At 39.7% G+C, this 26,901-nt stretch overlaps 1 protein-coding gene across 7 annotated transcripts in view; it reads right to left on the reverse strand.

The window, feature by feature from the left end:
- Positions 1 to 124: 124 nt before the first annotated feature.
- The window catches only part of dpp6a (dipeptidyl-peptidase 6a), a 267,275-nt gene continuing 240,498 nt past the window's right edge, over positions 125 to 26,901 (reverse strand). For all 7 annotated transcript variants that reach the window (XM_082546447.1, XM_082546449.1, XM_082546444.1 and 4 more), the window contains 19 exons: positions 26,188 to 26,308; positions 16,174 to 16,328; positions 15,926 to 16,023; positions 14,966 to 15,089; positions 14,840 to 14,878; positions 14,391 to 14,498; positions 13,975 to 14,066; positions 12,135 to 12,182; positions 11,903 to 12,021; positions 9,080 to 9,151; positions 7,685 to 7,792; positions 6,484 to 6,553; positions 5,647 to 5,841; positions 5,213 to 5,267; positions 5,009 to 5,108; positions 4,279 to 4,337; positions 4,121 to 4,193; positions 3,968 to 4,041; positions 125 to 1,115 (listed from right to left, as the gene is read on the reverse strand). In XM_082546447.1, coding sequence (XP_082402573.1) covers positions 966 to 1,115; positions 3,968 to 4,041; positions 4,121 to 4,193; positions 4,279 to 4,337; positions 5,009 to 5,108; positions 5,213 to 5,267; positions 5,647 to 5,841; positions 6,484 to 6,553; positions 7,685 to 7,792; positions 9,080 to 9,151; positions 11,903 to 12,021; positions 12,135 to 12,182; positions 13,975 to 14,066; positions 14,391 to 14,498; positions 14,840 to 14,878; positions 14,966 to 15,089; positions 15,926 to 16,023; positions 16,174 to 16,328; positions 26,188 to 26,308 — 1,860 coding nt within the window. In that variant the 3' untranslated portion in view covers positions 125 to 965. The remainder of the gene's footprint in view (positions 1,116 to 3,967; positions 4,042 to 4,120; positions 4,194 to 4,278; positions 4,338 to 5,008; positions 5,109 to 5,212; positions 5,268 to 5,646; positions 5,842 to 6,483; positions 6,554 to 7,684; positions 7,793 to 9,079; positions 9,152 to 11,902; positions 12,022 to 12,134; positions 12,183 to 13,974; positions 14,067 to 14,390; positions 14,499 to 14,839; positions 14,879 to 14,965; positions 15,090 to 15,925; positions 16,024 to 16,173; positions 16,329 to 26,187; positions 26,309 to 26,901) is intronic.

Below are 26,901 nucleotides of genomic sequence, written 5' to 3' on the forward strand. Positions count from 1 at the left end.
TAGATACTTGTAGCTTCATATTTAACAATCAGAAGTGGTATCAATCTTGCCAACATGTTAAACTATTCCCTAAAAATCCACTCTAGAGATGCAACCTCACAGCTGGATGTTTTTTGACAAAGTAAGGCACAGTGACTAAAACAAGTTAATGCTTTTTTTGTTTTTGTTTTCAACATTTGAATAACCGCGAGCGTCACAATAAAACTGTGTCAGATAAATAAAGGTATTTTTTCTCTTGGAATAGTTTTCAAAACAGGGAATTCTGTCAGCATCACTGAAATACGTAAAATGAAATTTACAAGATAAAACTAACATCAGGGCAAACATGAGTACCAAAAGAAAAACATGTTATAGCTGGATGAATGCTTGTGTGCTATTTTACATACTGTAAGAACAACAGACACAATCACAGTCCAACATGAAAAGTTCTTCACAACTTTAAAAATAGTAACATTTCCTGTATCCCCACTATTCCAGACACCCATTTATGACCAATGCCAGTTAGCGTTTTTCACCGGGGGTCTGATTTTCATTAATATACAAGCCCACAAGTTATGTGCTATAAAGTGTTCCTTCTCCTCACAGCTTTAAGTCTGTGTGAGAGCTGATCCTTTCTCTCCACTGCTTTTGAGGAGCTGGTCCTTCCCCTGTTGTGGAGAAGACTGCTTCCCGTCAGTATTTTCCCAGACTTCATATCAGGTCATCAGTCTTTACTGGCTCTCACGAGCCTTTTTGATTCCAACTTGGGGCAGGAGGGAAGGGAGTAAGAATGGGTGGAGGATCAAATGTGTTGTCTGCTGGAAAAAGGCAGTCTCAGGTGCAGTGTGTGGACACGGGGAGGAAAACGATGGACCAAAGACAAATGAGAGTTGCATACTGTGGACACCAGGGACAGAATGGAGGGAGGTAGATGACCAGATGGGTTGGAAGGATCTGGGGCACAGGAGGAGCCCTATGAGGCCAGTCTAACCCTCATCTTCAATCTCTTCTTCCAGAGCCTCCTCAAACACTCTTTCTGGTAGCCTGAAGCACTCCTCAAAAAAGTTCACCAAGGACTGACTGAGATGCTGCCTCGTTGCTTCACTGTGGATGAAGTGGCCCTCGTCTGGGTAGATCTTAAACACAAAGAATAAGGGAAGAACATCACTTGAATTCAGTGTTTAGTAATTCTTAATTTTTTTTTAATTTAACCAAAATTAATTACAAAATCATTTACTGAACTTCTAGGGGACTAGCATTCATGCTAGTCATGCTACTAATATGATTACTGAATGGTATATCTGAAGAAACTGGATACAAATGACATTTTTGGTCTTTAAAAATCTTTTTTTGATGCTGATGAAATAATCTTCTGAAGTGTGCAGCAGGGTGGCACAGTGGTTAGCACTGCTGCCTCACTCTGTGGACTTTGTTCTTCGATTGCAAGGAGGCTACAAAGCTCTGTGTTTCGTGAGGTAAATTGGTCTTTCTGTCAATAGCGTCTAAATATAGTGTACACCTACAAAGAAACACAGCAAAGTTTTTATCTCAGGTAGCTAAAATCAGTTTTCATGCTAACAGCTTTACTTTGTTTAGTTCCTCTGCTGGTTGGCAGCCATCTATCATTTGACATGGACTGTGGATCAGAACCTCACACAATCAATTGATTTCAGTTTTATTTATATACCACCAAATCACAATATCAGTTGCCTCAAAGCACTTTTTATTATAAGGTATTGACCCTACAATAATACCATCCTGGCTAAGTGAAAACAACAGTTTACTCCAGGTGTGTCAAACACAAGGCCCAAAATCCAGCCCAATGGATGGCTTTGGAAAATATGAAGGAGGGCATACATTTTGAACCTTTAATTGTATTTTAATAAATTTAAGCGTTTTCCTGCATATAAAGACCTCCCCTACGACAATTTATACTATAGCAGAGTAATTAAGTAATAGATCAATTAATAGCAACTCTTTCTTAATTATGTAGAAAAACTGAAAAATGTTATTGAAATTTCAGATCTTTTTACATTTAGGGATCTCAGGGATTAAATGTGTAGTTGAACTGTTATTACTAACAGACAAGGTATCTTCACTGGTCTGGCTCACTTACGATTAGATACCTGTTCAGCTGCATGTCAACGCAAATATCTAATAACATGACAGCAGTTCAGTACAGTTAGGCATGCACACATGCTCCAAATAAGCAACGGAATAGGGAAGAAAGGTAATTTTAGTAACCTTTAATGTATTATTGGTGCCAGTAAGACTGGTCCGAATATTTCAGAAACTGCTGCTCTACCAGGAGCATTTCTATGGTTTAAAGAGACTAGTTTGAAAAGTGAGTGGTAGTTCTCTTAGTGAAAATGCCTTGTTGATGTTAGAGGAGAATTGTCAATCCACTTTGAGCTGATAGGAAGGCAATAGTAACTCAATTAACCATTTGATTATAACCTAGGTATACAGAAAAGCATCTCTTAATGTGCAACATGTCCAACCTAGAGCAGCTAAAGACCACACCAAGTGTTCAGAGCATGAAGGTTTCAGTTTTCCTGTTGCAACACTGGGATGGCATATACAGGGTGTTATCAAAAGAATAATCCGGTTATAAAAGGCTATACCTTTTAAAGTAATGTACATAGAAGCTTGGTTTAAATTTTTAAATACATGGCTGAACATAAAGTTTTACATATAAAACTTACAATGTTCACAAGTGCTCAATATGTCGCCCTCCACACGCATGGCAAATGTCCATACGATAGTTAAACTTGTCCCAAATTTTTGGGAGCATGTTTGGACTCACTGTAACCACTGCTACCTACCAGCAACTATGTGAAACTCGTGAATCCCCTCTTTCTAACAGTACATGTTTCGCTTGTTACTGGTGTAGGGCTGCAGAATTAAAGCACTTTGAAACTGGACGACTCTTGTTTGATATACCCTGTAAAATATAAAAGCATGGATCCTGTCTTGCATCCATGGTTCAGGTTGTTGCAGTTGTGTAATGGTATGGAGGATATTTTCTTGTCACACTTTGAGCTCCTTAGTACCCACTGAGCATTGTTTAAATGCCATAGCCTACCTTTGTGATAGCAGCCGACTAACACGTCATTTCGCTCAAATCATGTCAAACTGGTTTCTTGAACACAACAGAAAGTTCGCTGTACTCAAATGACTGAATTTGGGATGTGGTGAAATGGGATATTCACATCACTGATGTGCAGCCACTAGAGCTGGGCGATAGAACGATAACGATATGTATCGCGATATAACTTTTACTCGATAGAGAAATTAAGCTATCGCGATAGACCTCGCCGCTCTTGTCCTCAAAAAAAAAAAAAAAAAAAAAAAGTCAGTCAATCCAAATTAAGTAGCGCAGAGCCGAACCAATCACAGCCGCAGCGTCACGTCGTGTGACTTGTTACGTACAGCGCAAGTGCCAAGCCGCACGTGTGTTTGTTTGGGAAGCAGCCAGCGGGTAATGGAGCCAGCGCGTAATGGAGGAAATGAGTGTGCCGACTAGAAAAATCAACCGAGCGTGACCGAAGAGAAAACTTTGAATCTGTACCAGAATAATTAAGATAGTTCTGAAGGCAAAAGAGGTTCCAACCTGGTATTAGCAAAGCTTATAAACTATCTAGTAAGTGTATATTACCAGAGCTCAAAGTGTTTTTCAACCGACAATAACTAAGTGATAGTGTTTATTTGAACCCATCATAAACTAGTAGAGACCTAATATTAATACTGTGCACACTAATGTGTCTGTTGGTCAGTAATGAGCTTTGATGAACATTCGCCAGCAGAGCAATGTGTTATAAAGGGATTAATCATGGTGTTAATGCAGGATGCCCAAGGAGGTCTTATAATCTCATTATGTGTGAGGCAGACATTGTGAAGGGCTAATCCTCTGCCTGCTGCGAGACCACCACTGGGATCACAAAGCTCCCAGAGGTTGGACTGAACAAGGAAAAGAAAGACTGCATACCTGTAGGGTGTAGTTGGCCTTTTCACTGATGAGCTGGGCAATGAATTTCGCTGTATGTTGAAAGTGGACTTTTTCTAAAGAAACCAAATGAGACAGATTATTGTTTATCTTTTACATATTCAGTTATGAAGATGATTATAATTCCTGACCTACCGTCAGCTGTAGGATGGATAATCAGAAACTTCTTATCCATAAACTGAGACGCTCTGTGGGCTAAATTTGCCATCTAAAAAACACATTTCAGCAGATTATTTTGATAATTATTACAACTGGAAAGAAAATGAAAAAAATAAAATAAAATAAAATCTTACCGTGTATGCTCTTGTGTCAGGTTTGGGCAGTCCAAGGTATCTCTCAGAAAATGCAGAAGCTAGAGGGGGAAATAGGCTTCGGTTATCTTTTATTAGCTTTGTTGTTAAGATCAAATCAAATCTTCCATTAATCACTCTTTGTTTGAGGGTGGTTTTTTATCCCTATGTCTAAATATATTCAGCCATCTACATATTCCTTAGTTTTGAGGCAATTCCAGTGTCATGGCACGTCTCTCACCGCCTCTGGCAGAGCGAGAGAAATCAAATAGATAGGAAATCAGTCACACCGCAACGCCCAGCTCCTCCTTAATTTGCACTTTCCTGACTCGGTGCGCCTCCAGCTACAACAGCACCGCGCCTCGTTCCTTGCGTCTCTCGTACTGTCACTCCCTCGGTGCACAGCACTTCTGCATTTCACACATTGTATTCCTCGGGTAGCCGAGGTGAGGCTGGTGTTGTTAACTTCGTCTGGCGCTGATGTGATTGAGTTCTAGGTTTGTCTGCACCATCATACTCATGAGTGCCTACTTGCGTGACGCAGTCCCTGAAAAGATATCCCCGCTGTGGGGTTAAAGGTGCTAGATTTGCAATCTGTCTTCCCTTTTCCTCTGAATATTCTGTCAGTGCTGCCTGAGCCTGACTGATTATGCAGGGTTACTGCATTTGTTTAGTACACGTAGTTGAGTGGTGATTTTTCAAATGCAAAAAGCTGCAAACAAACACAGCTTACCATACAATTCAAAATCTGTGATGGGTGAGAGGACAGCGCCGCATTTTACAGGAGATTCCTCACCGCTGACCAACAGGCTGGTCACATAGCCTCCATACACCTGAAGTACAACAACTGCATGTTAACACAGAGATACTTGAGTGTAGAATGGACTATTTTGGTCAATCTTTGGACCCAGAATGCACATACTGACACTATTCTTACCTTTCCAAATGCTCCGACTCTGTTTTTGTCAACATAGGGCTCCTTTAGAATAAAACTGTCAAAGATAAACATTGGTTCAGTTTGACTTTTAGAAAAACTGTCTCACAGTAGCAGCTGTAGCTCTAACTTACAAGATGTTTTAGCAGCTGTTTGCAATAAACGATCCATTATACTATATTAAATTCACAGTGTTTGTTTAACACTTGCACATTAAATGCACGTTTTCAGTTCTGCCAGACCAGCTGCTATCAGTGTGTGTGCAAAATATATTTTCATAGCAGTAACTAATGAAGAATTTACAGATGATAATGTAAATTTATTTGTGTGTGTGTGCGTGTGAATAAATGTGGCTTTAAGATCTGGCAGATGACTTCTGCAAATTACACAGTTTAATGTGTTTTTCTCAATAAAGCAGCACGACTTTATCCACATACTTAAGTGCATCCTTCTGATCCTGCTCCTCAAACACGCCCAGTTTCTTCTGGATCCGATGCAGCAGGTTGGTGCCCTGGAAGCCGCTGCCTTGCCCGTCACAACGCAGCACGATGGCGCCGAAGCTGCTCACCAGCACCGTGGCCCAATCCAAGTGAAACTGCTCTGACACCATCTGGTCACCAGGTGTCCCATCGCTGCACCACAAGCAGAGCAGTGAAGTGAAATCGAGGCTACCACAAGTGATGCGATCCTTATTTCAGTCCTAACTTTGTGTCCATGTGAAAATAAAGTGCATAACCTTATGTCCCAATTTTCTGCAGTCTATTTTTTAAATTAAACATTTGAGCTATACAGCGCAAGAAAAGCAACAGCAGATGAACAGAAAACAGAGAAAAATGGGGACATGGAATAGAAAAACTTACTCAAAATCAACGGCGTGCCTGCTAAATGGTGTAAGAGTTTCAACTGCAAGTTATGACTGTGATGAAGAGGTGAAATAATTCCTAATGATTTAAACTTCTAATAAATCATTTTTACAGGTATGAATGACGATACAATAAATTATAGTAGTGTGGTTTTTTTTTCTAAAACGGTGAGAAACCTAGATCTGACCTGGAGAATAAAAATATAGTTCAAGGCTGGAAGAAAGGAACGCTCATGAAAAAATGGTGGAGAGGAGGTTCAGTTTGTCACAGTGTAATTATTATCCAGCAGGTGTCAGGGACAAAGAAATTTATCTGCTTGGCATGTTTGCATTGATATGGACGGATATGTCCTCATATAACTTGGAGTGGAGACTGCATTTCTAATAGACACACACTTTTGTTGATACATACACAAGCAGGAGCAGAGGGTAGTGTGACGTTTCGACAAAGCCAGCTGGTTTCAGGATCTGCATCGACAAGGCTGCAATGTCAAGTCAAACAACTGTTACACAAAAGCAACTAAGGTCTCTTTCACAAACACACCCCTGGTTCTGTGCACTAAACTTTCTAGCTGTTAGTGCCGCAGTTTTGGATTGCTAAATTAAGTCAAATTGTATGGATGTCTATGAGAAAATGCCTTAATTTATTATCTTTTCGGAGGTAATAGACTTCATGGCTTCAGTTGCTAGCTTAGCAATGCATGTTCAAAGTAAGCTGGATCATGACTGTAGCACAGAAAACAACCCATTTTATATGCTTAAGAACCACAGATAGCATAACTTATGGACACAGCTACTGTGACATCACCTGTTGGCTTCTGAAGGCCAGTTTTGAAGCCTTGAGATGAGCATTTTCATGGCTTGCTGAAAAATTGATGTGACAGGTCTGGCTCTCAAACCGCTTGCTCATTTGACAAGAACTTGTGATTAACAATGAAGAGGAAAATGCCACAGAAATTCCTTTTTGAAACATGATATGGTCGAGATTTACGAAAAAAGTGTGACCAAAAATGGGAGACTAAAACCACATACATACAACAAACTGTTCATAGAGGGCAAGTCCAAGGCTATTTTCCCATTCGCTTCTATATGAATATTTCCCTAGAGTTATCGCCTTGAGGCGACTTTTGTTGTGATTTGGCGCTATATAAATAAAATTGAATTGAATTGAATTGAATCATTTTCCATTTAGAGTGATTTTAATCTGGGCCCACATTTTTCATCTGGCGTTAAACAAATATTAAAGCAGGGTTTTAGAGCTCATGTCACCATATGAGCATTCAGTGTCGTCTGGTTCTCAGGCAGACCTGCCCCTTATTCCTCACATCTGGCTTCAAAACATGAAGACAGCCATCATGATGGCTATGTCCATCTTTTACATACAGTCTACAAATAAAATATATTTCAAACTTTATGGGTTTGTTTTTTTTTCTTTTTTAATCAGGAATCAGTTTGTTTTGATTGACAAACATCTTTTGGCTCAGTTTACTTCAGCTCCGTGGCATCTTTTAATATAAAAAGAAGTGAAATAAGCTCTGTATTACTCCATCATTAGCATTAAGTTCCTAATAATATGCCATTATACAGTAAGAGTCTGGTGGTCTGATACATACTATAGTCGTCCATGTTGATCTCCTTGTACTCCACTATGGGCATCTGCATGGACTCCAAGGTCAGCCTCACTTTCTCATTGCTCTCCAGTTTATAGACTTCTACAATACCTGAAGAGAGTATGTGAGATAACAGTTTACAGTATTTTTGTCAGGCAGCTCATGTTTCAAATGACTGATTTGTTACAGGAGCAGAATAGAGAGTAATCTCCTTATAGATGTGCTACATAAAAATTTTAGAGGCGATAAGAAAAATCTCCCCCCCCCCATGAAACCTAAACATAGATGTTGTAGAGGAGATGTAAAAGCAGGCACCAAATCAAGACGGCCAAATTGGAATGAGATGAGGAGACTTCATACACTAATTCTAATGTGATCTTGTCTCTACCATTGCTTACAGCAGGACATTAGAAAGACCTACAGGTCACTTAGAAAGACATGCCTTTAAATGCAGCATACTGAGTGGCAGGAAAAAAATGGATTGCACTTACAAAAATGCTGTTGTGAAGGTGAATACATCGAATAATATATGGTAATGAAATTTACAGAGTTGTTTTTTAACATATTCAGGACGGGGAGATCTCATTACTTAAAGATGATAAAGACTGGCACACACATACACACTGTAGTAATCAAATAACAGTATGCTGATAGTGCTGTTGGGCAGGTTATAATCTAATGAGGACATCCATTGTGAGGAGTAATGTCATTACGTCTGTCATGCCACACTTGGCCTGTAGACAAACAGTGACTCAGTGCAAAGGTGATCACTTTGCACTACACTGCAAACACTTCTGCCCCCTTTTGACAAGGTCAGGTTAAATATAGCAAATATGGTAATGTAGAGAAGGTCATTTCTAATGTGTTTCATTCCATTCAGGCTTGTAAATATTCATTTGTGTCAAAAGGTAGCTTCCAGGGCTGAAAGAGGAAGCAGGAGCGTCAAAACTGGAGTTCTTTATAAGGCCACTAGGGGCTAGCCCCTAAGGTGAGTCAAAAATCTGTTCAAATTCTAATTCAGGCGAAAAATTATAGCTTGTGTACAGCTAATTTCCTCCTATAAAAGTAAATACAATTCTTCTTTAAAAATAAATAAATAGATTTTTAGTTTAAAACTCACACATTTAAACTTTATTAAGAATGTGGATACAGACAGGTAGCAAGGGCGACATTGTTGTGAAGTTTGAAGATCATCCATAAAAAACTGTGGGTAATAAAAAGCTTTTACAGATTTTCCACGTTTGATGTGACCCTGATTTCACCAAAATTAACTTTTTAACTTTGTAAATTTGGACATTTTAACATGAGAAGCTAAGGCAATGACTTGCTTCTGGAGCCAGCCACTAGAGGAAATATACTTTTTGACATGGAGACCTGCTGCTTGGTTGAAATACTCACTTTCTCTGTCTTGTGTCTCACTTTCTGTGTCTCTCTGTGTCTTGTAAACAGCCACAAACGGGATGTCCGGCCCTAAAAAGAAGATCAGAGCTCAAATACTATGTATCTTTATATTTGACCATGACATGTGGACATTCTGACTTACTATGGACTGTTTAAAAAAACAATTTATTTTTAAATCTACCTTAATATTAATACATAGGTTGCTGTATTTACTATTTGTTTATAGCAAGGGAAAAGTGTATGTTTCCTAACAAATGCACACTGATGCCACAGTGTCCTTCAGTGAATGCACAAAAAGAAAAAAACAAAACAAAACCCTGAAAGATACCAGATCATTTGTCTGACAGACAAAGAAGCACATCTTTGCTTATTCAGTTTATGTAATGCAATAGCTCTAATAGCTTTTCCATATCTAGGCCACAAACAGAGGCACAGCCCTAAAACCTCAGACTGCAGGGAGGAGGGGCAGCAAATGAAGTGATTGATGCACTTAGCAAATTGAGAATAAAATAGAGGAACACTGTGGTTGTATTTGTCGAAGAGCAAACCGGCCGCTCTCTCCCTGGCTCCTTTTTCTCTCCCTTACACTCCCTTTCCTTGTGATTATGATATTATAATCTCATCACATGAGATCACAGGCAGGCTGTGAAGGAAAGAACTGCACTACAAATACATGAGGTACAAGATTATTGACTGTCAGAGACTGTCAGAGGTTGAGCACAAAGGGTGTGATTGCATTTTGGTCGGTTCAAGTCTGATCTTAGATCAGTGGTGATCAGTTAGCAAGTATTGACACTGAAGTGTTACATCAGTGATTAAATATTGAGGCTACAGGCTTCAAGTCAGACTGAGACACAGTTTCTGCTGCGGCATGACAACAGTGCTGTGACATTTTGATATTTCTCTGATCACCAGGAGAAGATTGTCTCTTCTTTTGATATTGAATAAATGGATCAAAGGTAGGAGAAGTGCAATGATATGGGATCTCTTTTTTTAATGGTGAAAGAAGCTTTTGACATTGTGACAAGTAAAGTCATCCGAGCACCGGCTCTGTTTTTGCCACAGTGCTGTCACTTTTCGGTGAACTACCTACCAGCAACACAACAGAAATATGAAATCATTTTAGCAACAACATCTCACCAAAAGAAAATTGGTAGAAACATTTTTACTACAGTGTAATTTCTAAGTACTGTACTGTATGTTTTATATATACTTCACCTCATTTCAAAGACTTTGCTACAGTTGCTCACATTTACATACAAAACATATGATTAGTATATAAAATATCATTACAGGTTTTAATATCGTACACGCACTGTATACATGTTATTGTACATCACTGAGAAAGAGGAAGTAATACAAGAGCACTATTGCACAACTCCCCCCAAAGGGCAGGGGCTATACTAAAACGCTGATATTTTATACTGATGTCATTAATTTTCAATAATGACATCTCCATCGTGACATCATCGTTTTCATAGATCATTTGTGTGGTCCAGTACTGTTAACATGGAAATCTAGTGTGATATATTAATCCTTTGTGTGTCATGGTGAAGTCATACACTGCTGTACTGAAAAAAATATTTTAAAGAGCTGAAAGAAAGTGCTTGTTCCACAATGATTTGAAGTTTGGAGATGATCCAGTGGAAACTAAAGCCTTTTCCTAATCTGTGTGACTGTGACCTTTGACCTATTAGCATTATATACTAAAATGGTGTGTTTTATCGTCTTTACACATATGACTGGAGCAGAATTGGCTGAAATCCTTGGCTTCTATAAGCTGTAAAACGTACATAAACACATGAAATTATATTTTTTTATAATGTATATTATATATATTATAATTTTGTATGTCATGTAACTTTATAGGCCATCGAATTGAAAAAAAAAATGCCCGTACATCTTTCTCCAGGCCCTTTCGTAAGATATAGTACTCGATTTATCATATTACAAAAACTGATCTTGGAGATTTTTCACATTTGGTGTGACCCTGATTTTAACATCTGTCTGATGATTTAGCTTCAACATCAGACAGATGTTGAAGCTTAATAAAAGCATTACTTGAATGTGCATTCAAGTACACCAAGCTACAGATTACTGAGAGAAACCACTTTGAACCAACAGACACACCTATAGCAATGACTACAAAAGCGATCCCTTTTATGTGATTAAATTATTACAGTAAGTCAAAGGACACATACATGACTAGCAGTGTAGGATGTGTATTCTCTTAAGTGTAGCTAATTTATTATCATATAAACTTCAAAACAAACAAAATTTTAAAGCTTAACATTATGACACAATATGACATTGTATCCAATGTGTACCCTCTGGCTTATGCTTATCATGTGTAATACAACAGGATATTATGTGGTTGCATTTTAACAGCCTGCACTTCTCTTTCGACTTCTTCTTTCTAAAGCTTTTTACTGTTTTGAGGCTTTTAAATATTCATTTATGCTTTTAAAGGCTAATTTAACATCTGGCCAGGGGTCAACAGTTGAAAAATTATCCAGTGGTAATCTAGTAAACTCACTGGTACACTTGTAGTAATGTTGATTAATGTGTATTGTCCCTGAAGGTATAAACAAATAAGAAATGCAAACTGGAGGATTGGCCATTTATATGATGGCTGATTTATCATCACAGAATTGCATTGTCTCCTTGCACATAGGGCACACTGTGATGTAATAAAAATAGCAATGCCCATTTTAAAAGTTTGCACTCATGCACTTTGTAACTTCATTGTTAAAAGAGAGTCCTGTGTGACATCTTTAAGTGGATAAGCTAAACAGAGGCTGAATTCACACATGGTACTACCTTGGCAGTTGAGCAGGAAGTAGCTCATGTTGAGGCTGAAGGAGCCACTGATATATCCACAGCTGTTGGACAAGGCGCAGGTCAGACAGCGACGGTTGAATGAACCAAATGTGTCCGCACTATGGAAATAAATATGAGTGTTTGTTTTTAACATTGAAACTAAAAAACACTTTTTCCCAACTATCAAAGCCACTAGTTTTTCAAGTGCAGTGTAAGTTCGAACAGCTAATACCTGTACAGATGCCTTCGCTTTGGACCATCTTCAGTGCTCAAGAAGTATCTGTGTAAACATAAAAAACGCAAAAATGGAATGACAGTCATGTATAATTGTTATTTTTGGTCTACTCTGTGACTTTAGCAGAGCTGTGTTCCCCAGTCAGCTTTGGGACTACCCCAGTAATACCCCGACTAGAAAAGATGTTTTATAAAAGAACCCAGAACAGAAATGGGACAAATCTTACCCCCATTTGGCTGGGATTTTTTCAAATCCCTGCAACTCTCAGGGAAAAAGAGGAACTGTGTGTCTATATATGTTTGGATGAGGGTATAAATATGTGAAGTCATGTTAGTCCGGGGCGACCGTGGCTCAGGGGGTTGGGAAGCGTATCTGTAACCGGAAGGTCGCCGGTTCGATCCCGGGGCTCTCTGTCCTGGTCGTTGTGTCCTTGGGCAAGACACTTTACCCTACTTGCCTACTGGTGTTGGCCAGAGGGGCCGATGGCGCGATATGGCAGCCTCGCTTCTGTCAGTCTGCCCCAGGGCAGCTGTGGCTACAACCGTAGCTGCCTCCACCAGTGTGTGAATGTGAGAGTGAATGAATAGTGGCATTGTAAAGCGCTTTGGGTGCCTTGAAAAGCGCTATATCAATCCAATCCATTATTATTATTATTATTATTAGTCAGATCACAGTGGGAGTGTAATTATCAGGGAGTGATGGGAATGAGTCACACTCCTCATGGGTGCAATGGAGACTCGAGGCAGTTTTTATGTGTGTGCATTCAGGGCAGTTTGTTGTGTGGAATTGTTTGAGGTGGCACAGTAGAGCATCTATTTCCCAATATTTCAGCCCTAAAGACCATATATACCTATAATAAAAATGAAGAATGATTTTATTGTCAAACCACTGAAACAATGGGCTTGCCTCTGTCCATGGTGCTGAATTTCTAACCTTGTTTATCTGTTTATCATTTATGACCACATAAGACTCTTCAAGCGTACCTTGCAAGTTATGGGTTGGGCACCCTTTTGCCTTCAATCCTGTCTTAATTCTTAATGACATAGATTCATCAAGGTGCTGGAAAAATTCTTAGAGATTTTGGTCCATATTGACATGATAGCGTCACACAGTTGCTGCAGATTTGTCTGCAGATGCCACAGTGCAAATCTCCTGTTCTCTTATATCACAAAGGTGATACCTGGATCCAGATCTGGTGACCGTGAATTCCATTTGGGTTTTCCAATCTTCTGTTGCCCAATTTTGGTGTGAATTGTAACCTCAGTTTATTCTAAGCTTATTGGAGTGGCACTCAGTGTGGTCATCTGCTGCTGTACCCCATCAAGGTTCAATGTGTTGTGCATTCAGAGATTCTCTTCTGCATATCTTAGTTGTGGTGAGTTGTTACTTGAGTTACTGTTGACTTCCTATCAGCTCAAAGCACTCTTGGAATTCTATCCTGACCACTGGCATCAACGAGGCATTTTCACCCAGGGAGCTATTGTTAACTGGATATTTTTCATTTTTTTGACCATTCTCTGTAAACCCAAAGAAATGTAGATGAAGAGAGTATGGGTAAATATCAACAGATCAACCTGCCTGGCACCAACAACCACGCCACAGTCAAAGTAAGCTAAATAATTTTTCTTTGCCATTCAAAGCTTGGTTTAAAGTTCTGCAGATATTTTTGAGGTTACATAACCCAATTAGATGTTTGCGTTAATCTGCAGTTGAACAGGTGTATCTAACAAAGTGGGTGGTGAGTATAGAGTAAATGTAACCAGTTGCAAATGTGTGGTAACATGCTTTTTAGTATGATTGAGTTCTGGTGGCGGCTTGGGGGTTTGTGCATGCTCACATTAGTTGGTTCTCCTCGTTGTAGGCCAGAACTTGAGTGACATCCCAGTCTCCAGATGTGATAGATTGCAGTGTGTCTGTACTAATGTTGGGCTGTGGGTGTAGAGAAGCAAAAACAGCAAAAATATGATAGTTATCCTCCAATGCCACCAACAGTTTCTGTATGTGACAGGAACAGGACAAATATTTCACTACAATCACTGTACAAAACATCAGATGTACCACCTTGGCAATTTACAGGTGACAGAAACTGCTGCAAATAATCATCTAGAAGGAATTATGTATGCAAAATGTCTTTCAAACAATTTTTCATTAATATGGGCCACACTTTTTGAAAGTTTGATATGAAAGGTTCATCAGTTCCAAGTTAACTTCATGTTAGTGATGCAAATACTTGGCATACAAATATTCTCTCACCTGGGAGATGGACATGGAGATGTGAAAGAATTTGCCCCTGCCTCCTTGAGGAATGGCCCGTGTGAAGAACAGCTTCAGACCATCTTTGGAAAAGAGCGGCTTCTCATTCTGAATACACAGAGAGGGTTGATCTAAGTGTTTTCACTTAACAAGACATAAAATAAAGACTGCTACAGACAACTAAATACGCAGGCTGCTTAATGCAGTAATTATACTGGCATTCCCGCATTATAATTTAAAAAGACAGCATACACTGCTTGGAACAAAGCCATGTTAAATTTAAAGCTTGAATTTAATGACTGTGCATGTCGTCAGGCAAGAAATGCCAGGCAACAAAGCAAGTAAACAGTGGCTATAATTTAATGACTGCTACAAAGGAAAGGATAAGTACCTCAGTGCCTTAATACTCTAAATCTACCTTACACACACGTGTGTATTATCATTCTCACCTGCCTGTGGAGCCACCCTTCACTTTCATCTTCGTGTTTCTGTGGAAACAGATAAACAGACTTCAGTTGGGATAAAGAAACAGCCTTTCATACTTGCGGCACATGTGCCATGCACACTGTGCTCACCTTAGTGCAGACTCCCGTTGTAGCCTGACATAGTGTGAGGATTGAGATGTTCTGTGCTCTGTTCAGCCAATTAATGGCTAGTTTGGTGGTGGTGGCCCATTTCACCATGGTCACATAGTACTCACTGGCAAACAGAAAGCATATTTAGCATTTATTATCGTTGGTATCAGCTGCAATGCGGGTAAAAATAAGATGATGGAAAAAGTGGTTGCATCTGAACACAGAGAAATCAAGCAGTGTATAAAGAGGTGGAAAAATAGGCTGTAAATATGAAGAGACTAAATAGAGGCATTAAACTTAAACACAACACCCTATTAAGGAAAAATGCATCACTGGGGACAGAAAATCCCCCAGTCTGTGCAGCATATCATATAATAAAAATACCCACTATGACTCTGTAATATACTGTATTCAAAAATATTTTATTATCCAAAAATCCATATTGCTTTGCATCACCTATGATAACACATGTATATACAACTCATATTTAGGACTTTTCTGTTGATCTACAGATTTGTGATTCTGAACATAAAAAATTTTTTCATCCTCATTTTTCATCCATGTACAGGAAAGGTATAAATCTCCATATTTGGACACTGGATGGGTCGGCAGATTAGATGTATTTTTAACCTTTACTTGTTTTACTTTACATTTTAAGTTATTGTTGTTACTGATTTACATAATATACATAATTAATGATTCATTAAAAAATATTTATCTGAACTGGGGACTCTAAATACTCTAAATCCTACAAAAGTTATAAACCCTCTTTAACTGAAGCTTAAAGTCTGTCCTGCAATCACATCTTGACTGTTTGTACAGATATGCCAAAAAAAAAAAGCCAATGATTTTCCACCGGTTTTATGTGACTGCAAATCTGAGCCAAATCTACGATGTGTAAAATGTGCATCGGTTGACTGAGCACAGAGGTAGACTGTTTGATAGTTTTGGATGACTCACCCTATCCTGGGATCATCAGGCCTCCTCATTTCAATGGTGTGCAGAGGGCCGTTAAGGTTCACGACATAAAGAGTGATGACTGGATTTTCCTCTCCAGCCTGATCAGAATGAAAACAAAGTGAGTAACTGAGCATAATATCCCATAAAAAAACAAAGCAAAACATAAAAACACTTTGCTTAAACCATTCTATTTCTATAATTTAAACTATCTGCATCAGTACAGATGTTTAAAGAAGGAAAAAGTATACCTTAGGGTAATGGTACTCTTTCCCTATTGGGTAGGGTGAGCCTGTAAACATTGGCAGCTCCATCCTGGGCACCAAGGTGTCATTGATGGTGGCGTATGCTAACCTGGCACCATCTGGAGACCACCAATGGGCAATGTGGGACTGGAAAATCTCCTCTGGAAGAGCAAATAGAAAATGACCATCAATCATAATCATAGTGAATAACACAATCCAACAGCAAAGACAAAAGTTAATTACATAGCTGCAGGCCAACAGCATCACACGGTTGTTACTTGTTGGGATTATAATGGAGCAGGTGTTCTGGGGAAAAACTGCATTTTGAAATTTATAAATGCTCTTTATGATTACTAGCACTATTTGTATTGGTTTGCCTCCCTTTTCTTTCTCCCACTGGTCAGCATATGTGACTTATGCTTGACTTTCTTTTCCTTTTGACAAGTCAGGGCTAAACAGTATGATAACTCCCTCCTGAAAGTAGAAAATCCCTCAACTATTCAGGTGAAAGAGCAAGTTTTTCTTAAATCCTCCACATGCCAAAGTGCCCTTGGCCAGGACACTGAGCCACAATTGGTGGATGAGTGTTTGTATGAATAGGGGAAGGAGAAGCATTGAGGATTATTTTTAAAATACTACTGCTGACTATTTCCCTAATTTGGTCAAACTGATAAAAGATTCAAAGTTACCCTTTTTGTCCTCTCAGCAACATACTATACATACAACTATACTTTGTGCCTGAGCTGCTAAATTTGGAATCTCCCACTCACTATTTGTCAAACCTACATGTGAAACCACTTGCTACCCAAAAGTTTGAAGTCATAAATCACAACAGCATTTAATCTCAGTACACAGCATGCTGACCAAAATAGAACTCAGCTACATTTCCCTGAAATAAACCTAACAGCACTTTCTCACCAGGTACCACAGCGCAGATAACTTTCTGGGTCGTTACTACATTTCTGTGTGTACCATTTTCAGCAAGAGGCTCAGCTCATTTCAGGTCGGTGACCTAGACATTTCCCCCGAGCCCCTCTGTGTGCAAGCGTGTCCACATAAAATAACACAGCGATCACAGACACTCCTGTTTTACATATACAGAGAGAATAATGGGGAAATGAGAGCAGTCTAGGTCCTTCATCTCCTTTGCAACACAAAGACAGACAGACAGACAGACACACACAATTGCGTCTGTCAACACAGAGTGTCTCATTAGGAAATTATGCAAATAAAATCTCACTGAGGGAACTTTTTGGCAGCATAAAGCATAGCCTTGACAATCCTACTTCATTACTAAGTCTGTGGCGACAATGCAGACGATATCAAAAACACTCCGACTCATTGTTACAGCCTGCCACTAGCTACATTTATATCAACTTTTGCAATTAAAACTTCATTAATGCTGTTTATCTGTGGGACTGGGTGCTGGCTTTGGGGAATTAACAACATCAACTACCAATTTGCATTTTCATTAACCACGCATCGCTTGGTGGAATTACTTGATATGCAGCATCATTTGTCAAACACCTCCGGTACAAACGCCTATGTACATTGTTCTCTTACACAGTTCTGCAAAAGTAGTTGTGCTTGTAACCTTCTACTGATGGACACTGTTTCATGTGTTTCACTGTTTCAGACTATTGTTTGCCTTATTTTGTCATATAGTATCTATCTATATATATGTACATATATCTATTGCAAGCATATGGAGAAGTAAATTAGTCTTAAATTAGCTAAAATGAGCATTTGAAGTGCTTTAAACACTCTATTTCAGGCAGTTATTTCTATGCTTGGATCTGTATGAAGTTAAAGGGTGGGGATATCCCCAACATGGAAATCTCAGTTACTGTCAAAACACAAGGCCCACCCACCTGCTGTTCAAAACTATTGTTTGCCAAACGCAACCAATCAGGCGTATAAAGAGAAGGAAGGGAATACACTGTAGCTGCACCAAGGGTCAGTATAAGTTATATAAGAATTATTGTGAATTGTGAATCATGCAAAGCTACACTTGTAGAGAGTTGTTGTTGTTGTAAACAAAAATATGAGTTGAAAATGAGCTGAATAGATTCCTTTAAAGAACCTGAAACAATACACATCCCTGCGGAAGTAACATTATAAGGAAAAAGGCTAATGGAAGCCTTTAGTCCCATTAGTCTTTGCTCTTTTAGTCTCCCTTGTGTGCCCACTTGCACCCTGCTGGCAGTGCTCAGTGGGGAATGATTGGATCTCACTGTCTGATGCTGAACAGAGCAGCATAGGACAACAAAGCACTGATTGCATTTTCAAATGGTGAAAAATAAAATAAAATATAAAAATGATTTCCCGCATGGCCAATTCTACCGCTGCGTGCCAACTTCACCGGCGGCAGCTTAAAAGGCTTTCCGCGCGGAGTGGAACGGCCGAGCTGTCAGATCCACTCGGCTGGGGACGCCCAGTCACCTTGGCCAGTCAAGGAGAAAGCAGTTACGTCTCTGGAAGTGTCCTGATAGGTGTGTGATTACAAAAGAATGTGCAGGGACAAAAGAGAAACCAAGAGAAGAGGCTGTGAGCGAACCACTTTTAATGAGCCAGCTCTCATTTTCTCTCTTAAGTAATGAGATCACATCTCCTGTCTTTTTACAGCCCACCTCATTGTGACGAATACGAAGGTGAGCTGTCGGAGGCTCATCTCCTTTGTCCATGTTCTCCATCCTGGTGTGCAGACTACATTATACACTGAGTAGAGGACATTATTAATGCATGAGATGCCATAAGTCAAGCGGCCATTGGAAAATAATGAGTGCAAGGTGACAGACTCAGGAAAGCTGAGCTAACAAGAAAAAAAGAAAATCAGACATCCAAGGTTGCAAATATGTGATTTAAAAAAAAAAACATTAACAGGATACAAAAAAATATAAAAATGCTGCAAATATTCCGTAAACTGTGGCACAATAACACCACGAATCCTTCTCAGTGTTTAGAAAAAAATGACCACATGCATCCACCAGAGGGCAGCAGAGAAACATGCCAAACACAAGGTGAAGAAGCAATGCAGCACAGAGGGAAAGCCTACCTTTGTCTTTAGTGTCTGGTGCATACTTCTAGGTCACTGCTCCTCTGTTTTGGAGTCCAGCTATTTTTCTCTTTGAGATGAGTTGTGTTTTTGACATTTGTATCTATACGAGCTATAACATTTGCATTAACCCACCAGTCACCTCTGCCAAAACAAACAAACAAACAAAAAACTACACAAATCAATGTTTGATATGTCCAATTAAGTAAATTTTAACCACAGAGCACGGCATTGAATACAACTACATATACCTGGCATGGTCAAGCCCTGCTAGCCCTTTATTCTGGCTTGCCAACAACCAAACTGGTTAGATGGCATGAAAATCTTCCAGCCAAAGCGCCACAAAAATATGACAATAAAGTAGCTGATACTAAATACAGCACAACTATCAGTGTGTAGATTGAGGATGTGTTGCAAGTGATAATTAAGCATTAGCAGAGAAGCACATGACAGAAGAAGTGAGATTTTGCAAAGCATCTACAAAGCCTGCAAATAATCTGTTTGTAGATCTGGCTTAGGAAACCGAAGGATGAACACTGTATTACAGGGCATTGGTTTTGCAGGTTTATATTCAGAAAGGAGATTTTAAAAAGATACAAGAGGATTTAGCCACTTTACAGCTACACATTTTGCAACAGTTCACTTCCTGTCATTTCAGTTCAGTTATATTTATCTAGCATCAACTGGCAACACAAGTCAGAGCAGGACACTTTACACGATAAGGTAAAGAGTTTCCTCTAACCAAGAACTTGATAAGTAGCTTCAACATAAGCCCAGCATTTTGCACATTAACAAAAAGATGCGATGTGAACATGTTACAGTTTTTAAAAATAGAGGGATGACTGCAGAAAACAGCATTTGTGGGTTTACAAGGTTAAACTGATGCATGTTTTTATTCTTTCCTCAAACACGCTTTGTAAAGTCGGCATTTAGTTTTTCTAGTTATAAGGTGCAAGCCAATTTACTTTGAAATATAGACCTCAAACCTCATGAGGATAGTGACATTTTTCACAAAGTTGAACAGCGTCCAGTCCAGACATAACGTTATGGCTTCTGCTGCCTATAGCAGACACTTACTGAACTGCAGTCTGCAAAACATAAGGTCCAGCAATTTTGAGCTTAAACTTCTTCAATTTTGTAACTTCTTTGGTCTCTTATGAGTACCACTTTAATGCTACACTCCCCAAAAAATATAGGATAAGGTAAAGAAAAAGACAAAATACCACACTTCAAATGTCCTAGTCAGCGAGAACAAAATACTCACAATCTGTCTCACATCAAAAAAGAAATACGTGCTTTGGAACAGAGCCTTTGTCAGAGCACTAGAAGTAAATACAGTCAGTTCAGTGTTATACACAGGGGCAGCTTGAAGTTGGACCTAAACGTAAAAACGTTTCACTGAATCTAAATAATTGCAGGTACGTAATTACATTTAATTTTGGCCTCATTACACATACAACAGAAAACGCTAAACTTCTTACACTAGTACCTCTTGAGCACCAACAAGAAGATGCACTCATGAATGAAAACAAAGTGGCCAAAAATAATTATTAGATTTTATTAGCTTCACTGTCAGTATTTGTTATTTTTATGACTGTAAAATGTCAATATTACAATAGAAACAACAATTAGACTCCATTGTTCTGGACTTCAGGTCCATGTCTAACCAAAATGATAGCACATTTTCAGTCAGTGTTGGGTGGTTACCCTTTGTCACATCTCAAGGTGTAGACAGAGTGAGGAGGGTGTCTGCTATGAGAACCTCAGAACAGCATCCTTACTTTTTGCGGATGATGTGGTTCTGTTGGCTTCATCAGAGCGTGACCTTCACTATGCACTGAACTGGTTTCAAGCCAAGTGTGAAATGGCTGGGATAAAAGTCAGCACCTTCTAACCTGAGGGTATGGTTTTCTGCCAGAAAACAGAGGGAATGATTCCTCTGGATTGGGGGAGAGAGACTTCAAGCAAGGTAATTCAAGTGTCTAATTCAAGTGAGAGTTGGGCAAGCTGGGGCAGTACTGCTGATGCTGATGCGGCACTAGAAGTACTGCAGGTGTTGTACCAGACTGATGTAATGAAGAGAGAGCTAAGCTGAAAATTGAAGCTTTAAATTTACCAGTCCGTCTATTGTCTCCCAACCATCACCCTCTGCATGGTCATGAAATATGAGCGATGACCGAAAGAGTAAGGTCACGAATACAAGCAACCAAAGGGTGGCTCAGCCTTAGAAATAGGACGAGGATGTCAGACTTTTGGAGGGATTTTGGAGTAGACGTGCTGTTCCTGTATGTCGAAACGAGCCAGTTGAAGTGGTTTGGACATCTGGTTAAGAGGCCTACTGAGTGGCTCCTTTTGGAGGTCTTCTGGGCATGCACAACTGGGAGGAGGTGAGGTAGACCCAAATGTATATCTTATCTGGACTGGGAATACCTTGGAAATCCCCAGGAGGAACAGAAAAGTGTGGATGGGAAGAAGGACATCTGTGATATCCTTCTTAGCCTGCTGCCACCATGACCCAACTTGGGATAAGTGGAAGAAAATGGTAGGATGGATGGATGTTTGATTTTAGGTAACTCAACACAATTGAAATTCACATAGAAATGTGCTAAAAATGATCTCGATTAAAACAGTTCTCTACTACCACAATTGGTAACATTGAGAAGTAGAAGGTCCAAATACAAGTTGTCAGTCTAGTCCTAAACATTTCAGATGTTTCTTAAGTGACGGATCTTATTTTGTCTGATAATCTCCAAACAGCATGACTCACATCCACCGACAAACTATTTCTCCCGTCTGTTTCAGACAAGCCCATATTTTCACACCCTTTACTAATCTTTCTCTTTCCAGTGCACAAGTGTTGATTATGTGGTTACTCTATCTCCTGCAGAGTCTGACACAAACAGACTGATAAACAGAAACCACCCCCACAAACAAGCCTCTCGATGCAAACATTCATCTAGCCAAATATCTAAGGGGCAAACACAAGTAAAATCAAAGCAACAGCGGGTTTTTATCTGGGCACACCAGAGCCTAATAAACAGCCATTTCCTTGGGCTGCGTCACACTGCAGGATGTGTCAGTATCAGTACAGCCTCAATAATCAGACAGCCAACAGATGACAGAACACACGACTATTACACACAGCCCAATAGCACTCTTGGCTGCATTTCCTCTTTTTTAATTTTGCTTTTCTTCTTTTCTCCCTTCTCTCTCCATTTCTGCTGTCTGCACATTACTAGGACACACACACACACACACACACACACACACTTATGGATTAAGACAACATTGCAAGCAAGAGGATATTCAAGCCCTGGGAGATTATTTGCCAACCTTTTCACCCGTTAGCATCAAATCTGCTGCACAGCGACAGGCACAGCTTAAGACCTCATTCCTCCTCAGCAGTAGTGTGACCCACCCTCAGTTTGACCTTGGCTGGAGGATGGCCTGAGTCATTAGCATGGAAAGTCTGATGCCTTGCAGTCTTGCTGATGAATGTAAACATTAGACAAGCTGGCAAGGCTTCTAAGCTTGCCTGCAAATGCTTACATCATATCTGGGCTAATGCCAAATCTATTTACAGGCTTACAAATACAAGTTTTTCAAAAGAGATTTATTATTAATGGGAATGAAAAGGACTTTTAGTGCATTCTCAAATGAAGATAAATAAATAAATAAAACCTGGCATAATGAGGCCATCAAAATCAGCTGGTTCCAAGACATTTTGGCATAGATTTATACGCAATATGAACATTCCTCAAAGCCTCAGCCTCAAAATTTGCAACCCTGTTTGATGTCAGGGGTATCTCTATGTAATCATAGTCATAGTCATTACCAGCACAACCCCATCCACTGTCTATGGGGAAAAGAGTCAACTGGAAGAAAATTGACTACTAGCTTAGTTGCACTAGCCTAAAAATAAGAGGGAAATTCTTGCCACTATGAAAAAAAATGAGAAAAATCAGGAGTTGCTGAGGGACTGCATTACAGATTAAAAGTACATTTGCGCGTGCAACCCCTTCAACCTGTGGGCAAGCACAGTCAAGTTGACTGCACAGGCTGTCTGATGGCAAACAATCAAGTTTTCAAATAACTCCTTTCTAATTTATAAAGGCAGAAAGACAGCCAACATGTTGCAATCAATCTGCGCCAGTGAGCTCCCATGTGCGCTACTCATCTGCGATACATCTCTTTGCAATAGAGGACATCTGGCCGTATTCTGGTGTATATAACTGTAAACTGACGAGTGCCTGTGTCAGTTTACAGTTAAATCACTGTCCTTCAGCACCCACATCACTAATTGTGCAGGAATTTCTGTTTCAAATCAATGATGCTCTGGCGAGATTATGAATGTAACGTAAATTTCTGGTTAACATGAATATTTATGTATCTAGACTGCAAGAGTTTCATGATTGCCAATTTATGACAAACAGCAGCCAGCCTGACCCCATTCAACTGCAGAGAGGTGGTAGACTGACTCTGTCTTGTCTTTTTATTGCTGTTTTGATGCACAAAAGTCACTTTGAAGACAGAAACTGACATTGAGTGGTCACACACCTGATCCTTGTCTTTGAAGAAGGTAACAAAATCGTTCTTGGTCATAATAATGCTCTCTAGCCAATGTTTTCCAACCACAACAAGCCTGTTTCGTTGTCTTCGAAAAATCCCTCCATTATTGAATAAACATAATTCTGATGACAGGCTTTCAAATGTGTTGTGTTGAGATAATAAAATAGCCCCTGTTTTTCTCAAAATAAAACACTTTACCACATCACATTGTGCACTTAAAGCACACAAAACCAATTGTATAGTCCTATGATTCACTTTTATCTCAAGATTATGAAGCTGATTCTATCTTTTATCTCTGAGTGAAAGATTTATCTGGTCAATAAATGATGAGTGTAAATTACCAGGCCTTCAGCAATCCATAAATATGGGGTCAGACACTGCAATATCGCTCCGATTAATGTTTAAATGGCTCAGAATGGATATTGCTCTTGAAGAATGGACTTGCTTTCAAATATCAGCTTGGTTAGGCGGAGATAAGAGGGCTGTGGGTGGACAACATTAAATAAAAACAGATGAATTTTGCAGGAAAGGCAGCCAACGGGCTCTAATCCTGATGCACCGGTGACCTCAGATAACCTCTCTGCCACAGTGTCTAAACCCTGACATCTCCTTGGTGGCAGCCTCACACTTTCAAACAGATATGTGATGTTTAGCGTTACTCCAAGATTAACAGCTTGTGTATCATTGGCTGTCTCCATTTCTGCTATCTCTGTATCTGTGAGTCTGCTGCTCCCCATCTCCCTCCTGCTCCGTTATTAAAACACCGTTCCACTGGAGCAGCGTGTTCACCCAGCGCAGCAGATATAAATTCATTAGTTGAATGCTAACACAGTCCCTGTCACGGTTTATACTGTGAGGCATACAGGTGAGCTTTGATCGGTGGTGTTGACGCTCGGAGAGCACTTTGACATCTATATCTTAATGCACAACACACACACAGCCGCCGAGTTAATGCACATCAACTGATGTAGAACATTCATTCGTTTTCAGGGCTGTGTAAAGCAGAGGCAAATTGACAGGATATCCATTTTTTTAATTTACCTGCAGGAAATCAAGCGCTACATGCATAAAATACTAATGTGGCTACAGACACTTGGGAGTCATGCTGTCTCATGTCATTACTTCTAAATACCTGAGCTGCTGCAGAGTGTTCAAATTAGAAAAATGTAATACAAGGAGAATACACGGGACAAAAGAGGTTTACTACATGTTTTCCCTAATTGTTATCAGAACTAACACACTATTTTCTTTCATGGAAAGAGTTAGATTAGAAAATGAATGTCAATCTTATGTCTGTATGGTGAACGTAAATTGTAAAGACTACAGCCTGTAATGGGTAGAGTAGCTTACAAAAGTAGAGAGCAGAGAGAACCATTAAACATGCCTTGTTACATACGGTCGCATCAAAACTTTATCAGTGTTCTTCATAATATTGCTTCAGTTCTTTGAAGTTTGTGAATGCACAGCTGTCTTGTGGTCAGACCACCACATTTTAATCTGGCCAAAGTCTGGACTTTCATTTCCTTTTTAAGCTATTCTGCTGTATATTAGCTGTTGTGCTTGGGATCATTGTCTGGTTGCAAGACCCAAATTTGGTCAAGCTTTAGCTCTTGGATAGATTCCCTCACATTTGACTCTAATCACACTGATATACAGAGGAATTTGTGGTCAATTCAATGACTGCAAGATGCCCAGGTCCAAAACAAACTCAAATCATCATCCTTTGTTTTTTGGTTATACGACACAGGGCGATTGTGGCTCAAGTGTTGGGAGTTTGCCGTGCTGGTTCGAGCCCCAGCTTGGACAGTCTCGGTCGTTGTGTCCTTTGGCAAGACACTTCACCCGTTGCCTACTGGTGGTGGTCAGAGGGCCCAGTGGCGCCAGTGTCCGGCAGCCTCGCCTCTGTCAGTGCGCCCCAGGGTGGCTGTGGCTACAATGTAGCTTGCCATCACCAGTGTGGGAATGGGTGGATGTGTAAAGCGCTTTGGGATCCTTAGGGACTAGTAAAGCACTATACAAATACAGGCCATTTACATACATCGCAGTTTTGCTCATCTGTCCAAAGGACATTGTTCTAAATGTCTTGTGGTTTGTTCAGAAGACACCTGACCAATCTAAGCTGTGTTGTCATATTCTTTTTTCTTCAGAGAGAGACTTTCTTCTGGCAAACCTTCCAAACACTTAGCACTTGGGTTTCTTGCAGTTTCTCCGAGCATTGCATAGCATTTTGTAATTTGCTATGCTTGGAAAGATTGAGTTAACACATGCTCACACTTGCTGATGATCAAGTGCATATATGCTCATAATTCCTATAGAAGCAATACGAGTCTACGTCTCCTCAACTACTATGCTACCATTGTATTGTATTTGAGCAGCAAGAAAATCGTTTGCCTTACCCTCATATAACCAATCACTGAGCCCATTGAAGATGACACCTTCTTTACCGGTAGATACCAGACGAATAGAACGGCTCTCCACCTTAGACCGATAGTAGATGTTGTTTTCAAAAATGAAGATCTAGAAGAGTCAGAAATAAAAGAAACGCATTCAAAAATTTGAATGGAAAAATTGACAAAACATCTAGAGAAGTACATGTCCTCAAGATCCTTGAGCTCAGATACTGATGTTTCAATGAAACTGACTACCAGCTTTCCTATAAATTGAAATGTTGTAAAAGTGAATGAGGTCTTACCATAACAGCACAAAACAGAAAATCTGAGGACTGTGTTGTATTTAAACTGAAGAATAAGATCAACCGTATATCAACCGTAGGGTCAGAAACACACTCATTTTACACACAAGACACCACTGCACACATTTGCAAAAGCACTTTTTGATTAGAGAGAAACCGGCATTCCCAAAAAGACAAGAAAATAAGTCTTTTCAATTTCTGATAAGACAGCAAACCTTGGGACCAGATTTTGACTTTGACGCTCTCCTCCACAGGCCTGCGGGGCTTTCAAGATAACTGAAGGTCAACTCTTTCATTACAGAGAATAATAGATCATCAGCACCCACAGTGAACGTGGTAAGGCGGGGCTGCTCTTGGGGCTGGAATTTTAAAATGTTACAGCCTTAATGCCATGCTGAAATCAATCTCAGGGTATTAC

The sequence above is a fragment of the Aulonocara stuartgranti genome (assembly GCF_965226115.1).
Source record: "Aulonocara stuartgranti genome assembly, chromosome: 9".
Taxonomy (NCBI): domain Eukaryota; kingdom Metazoa; phylum Chordata; class Actinopteri; order Cichliformes; family Cichlidae; genus Aulonocara; species Aulonocara stuartgranti.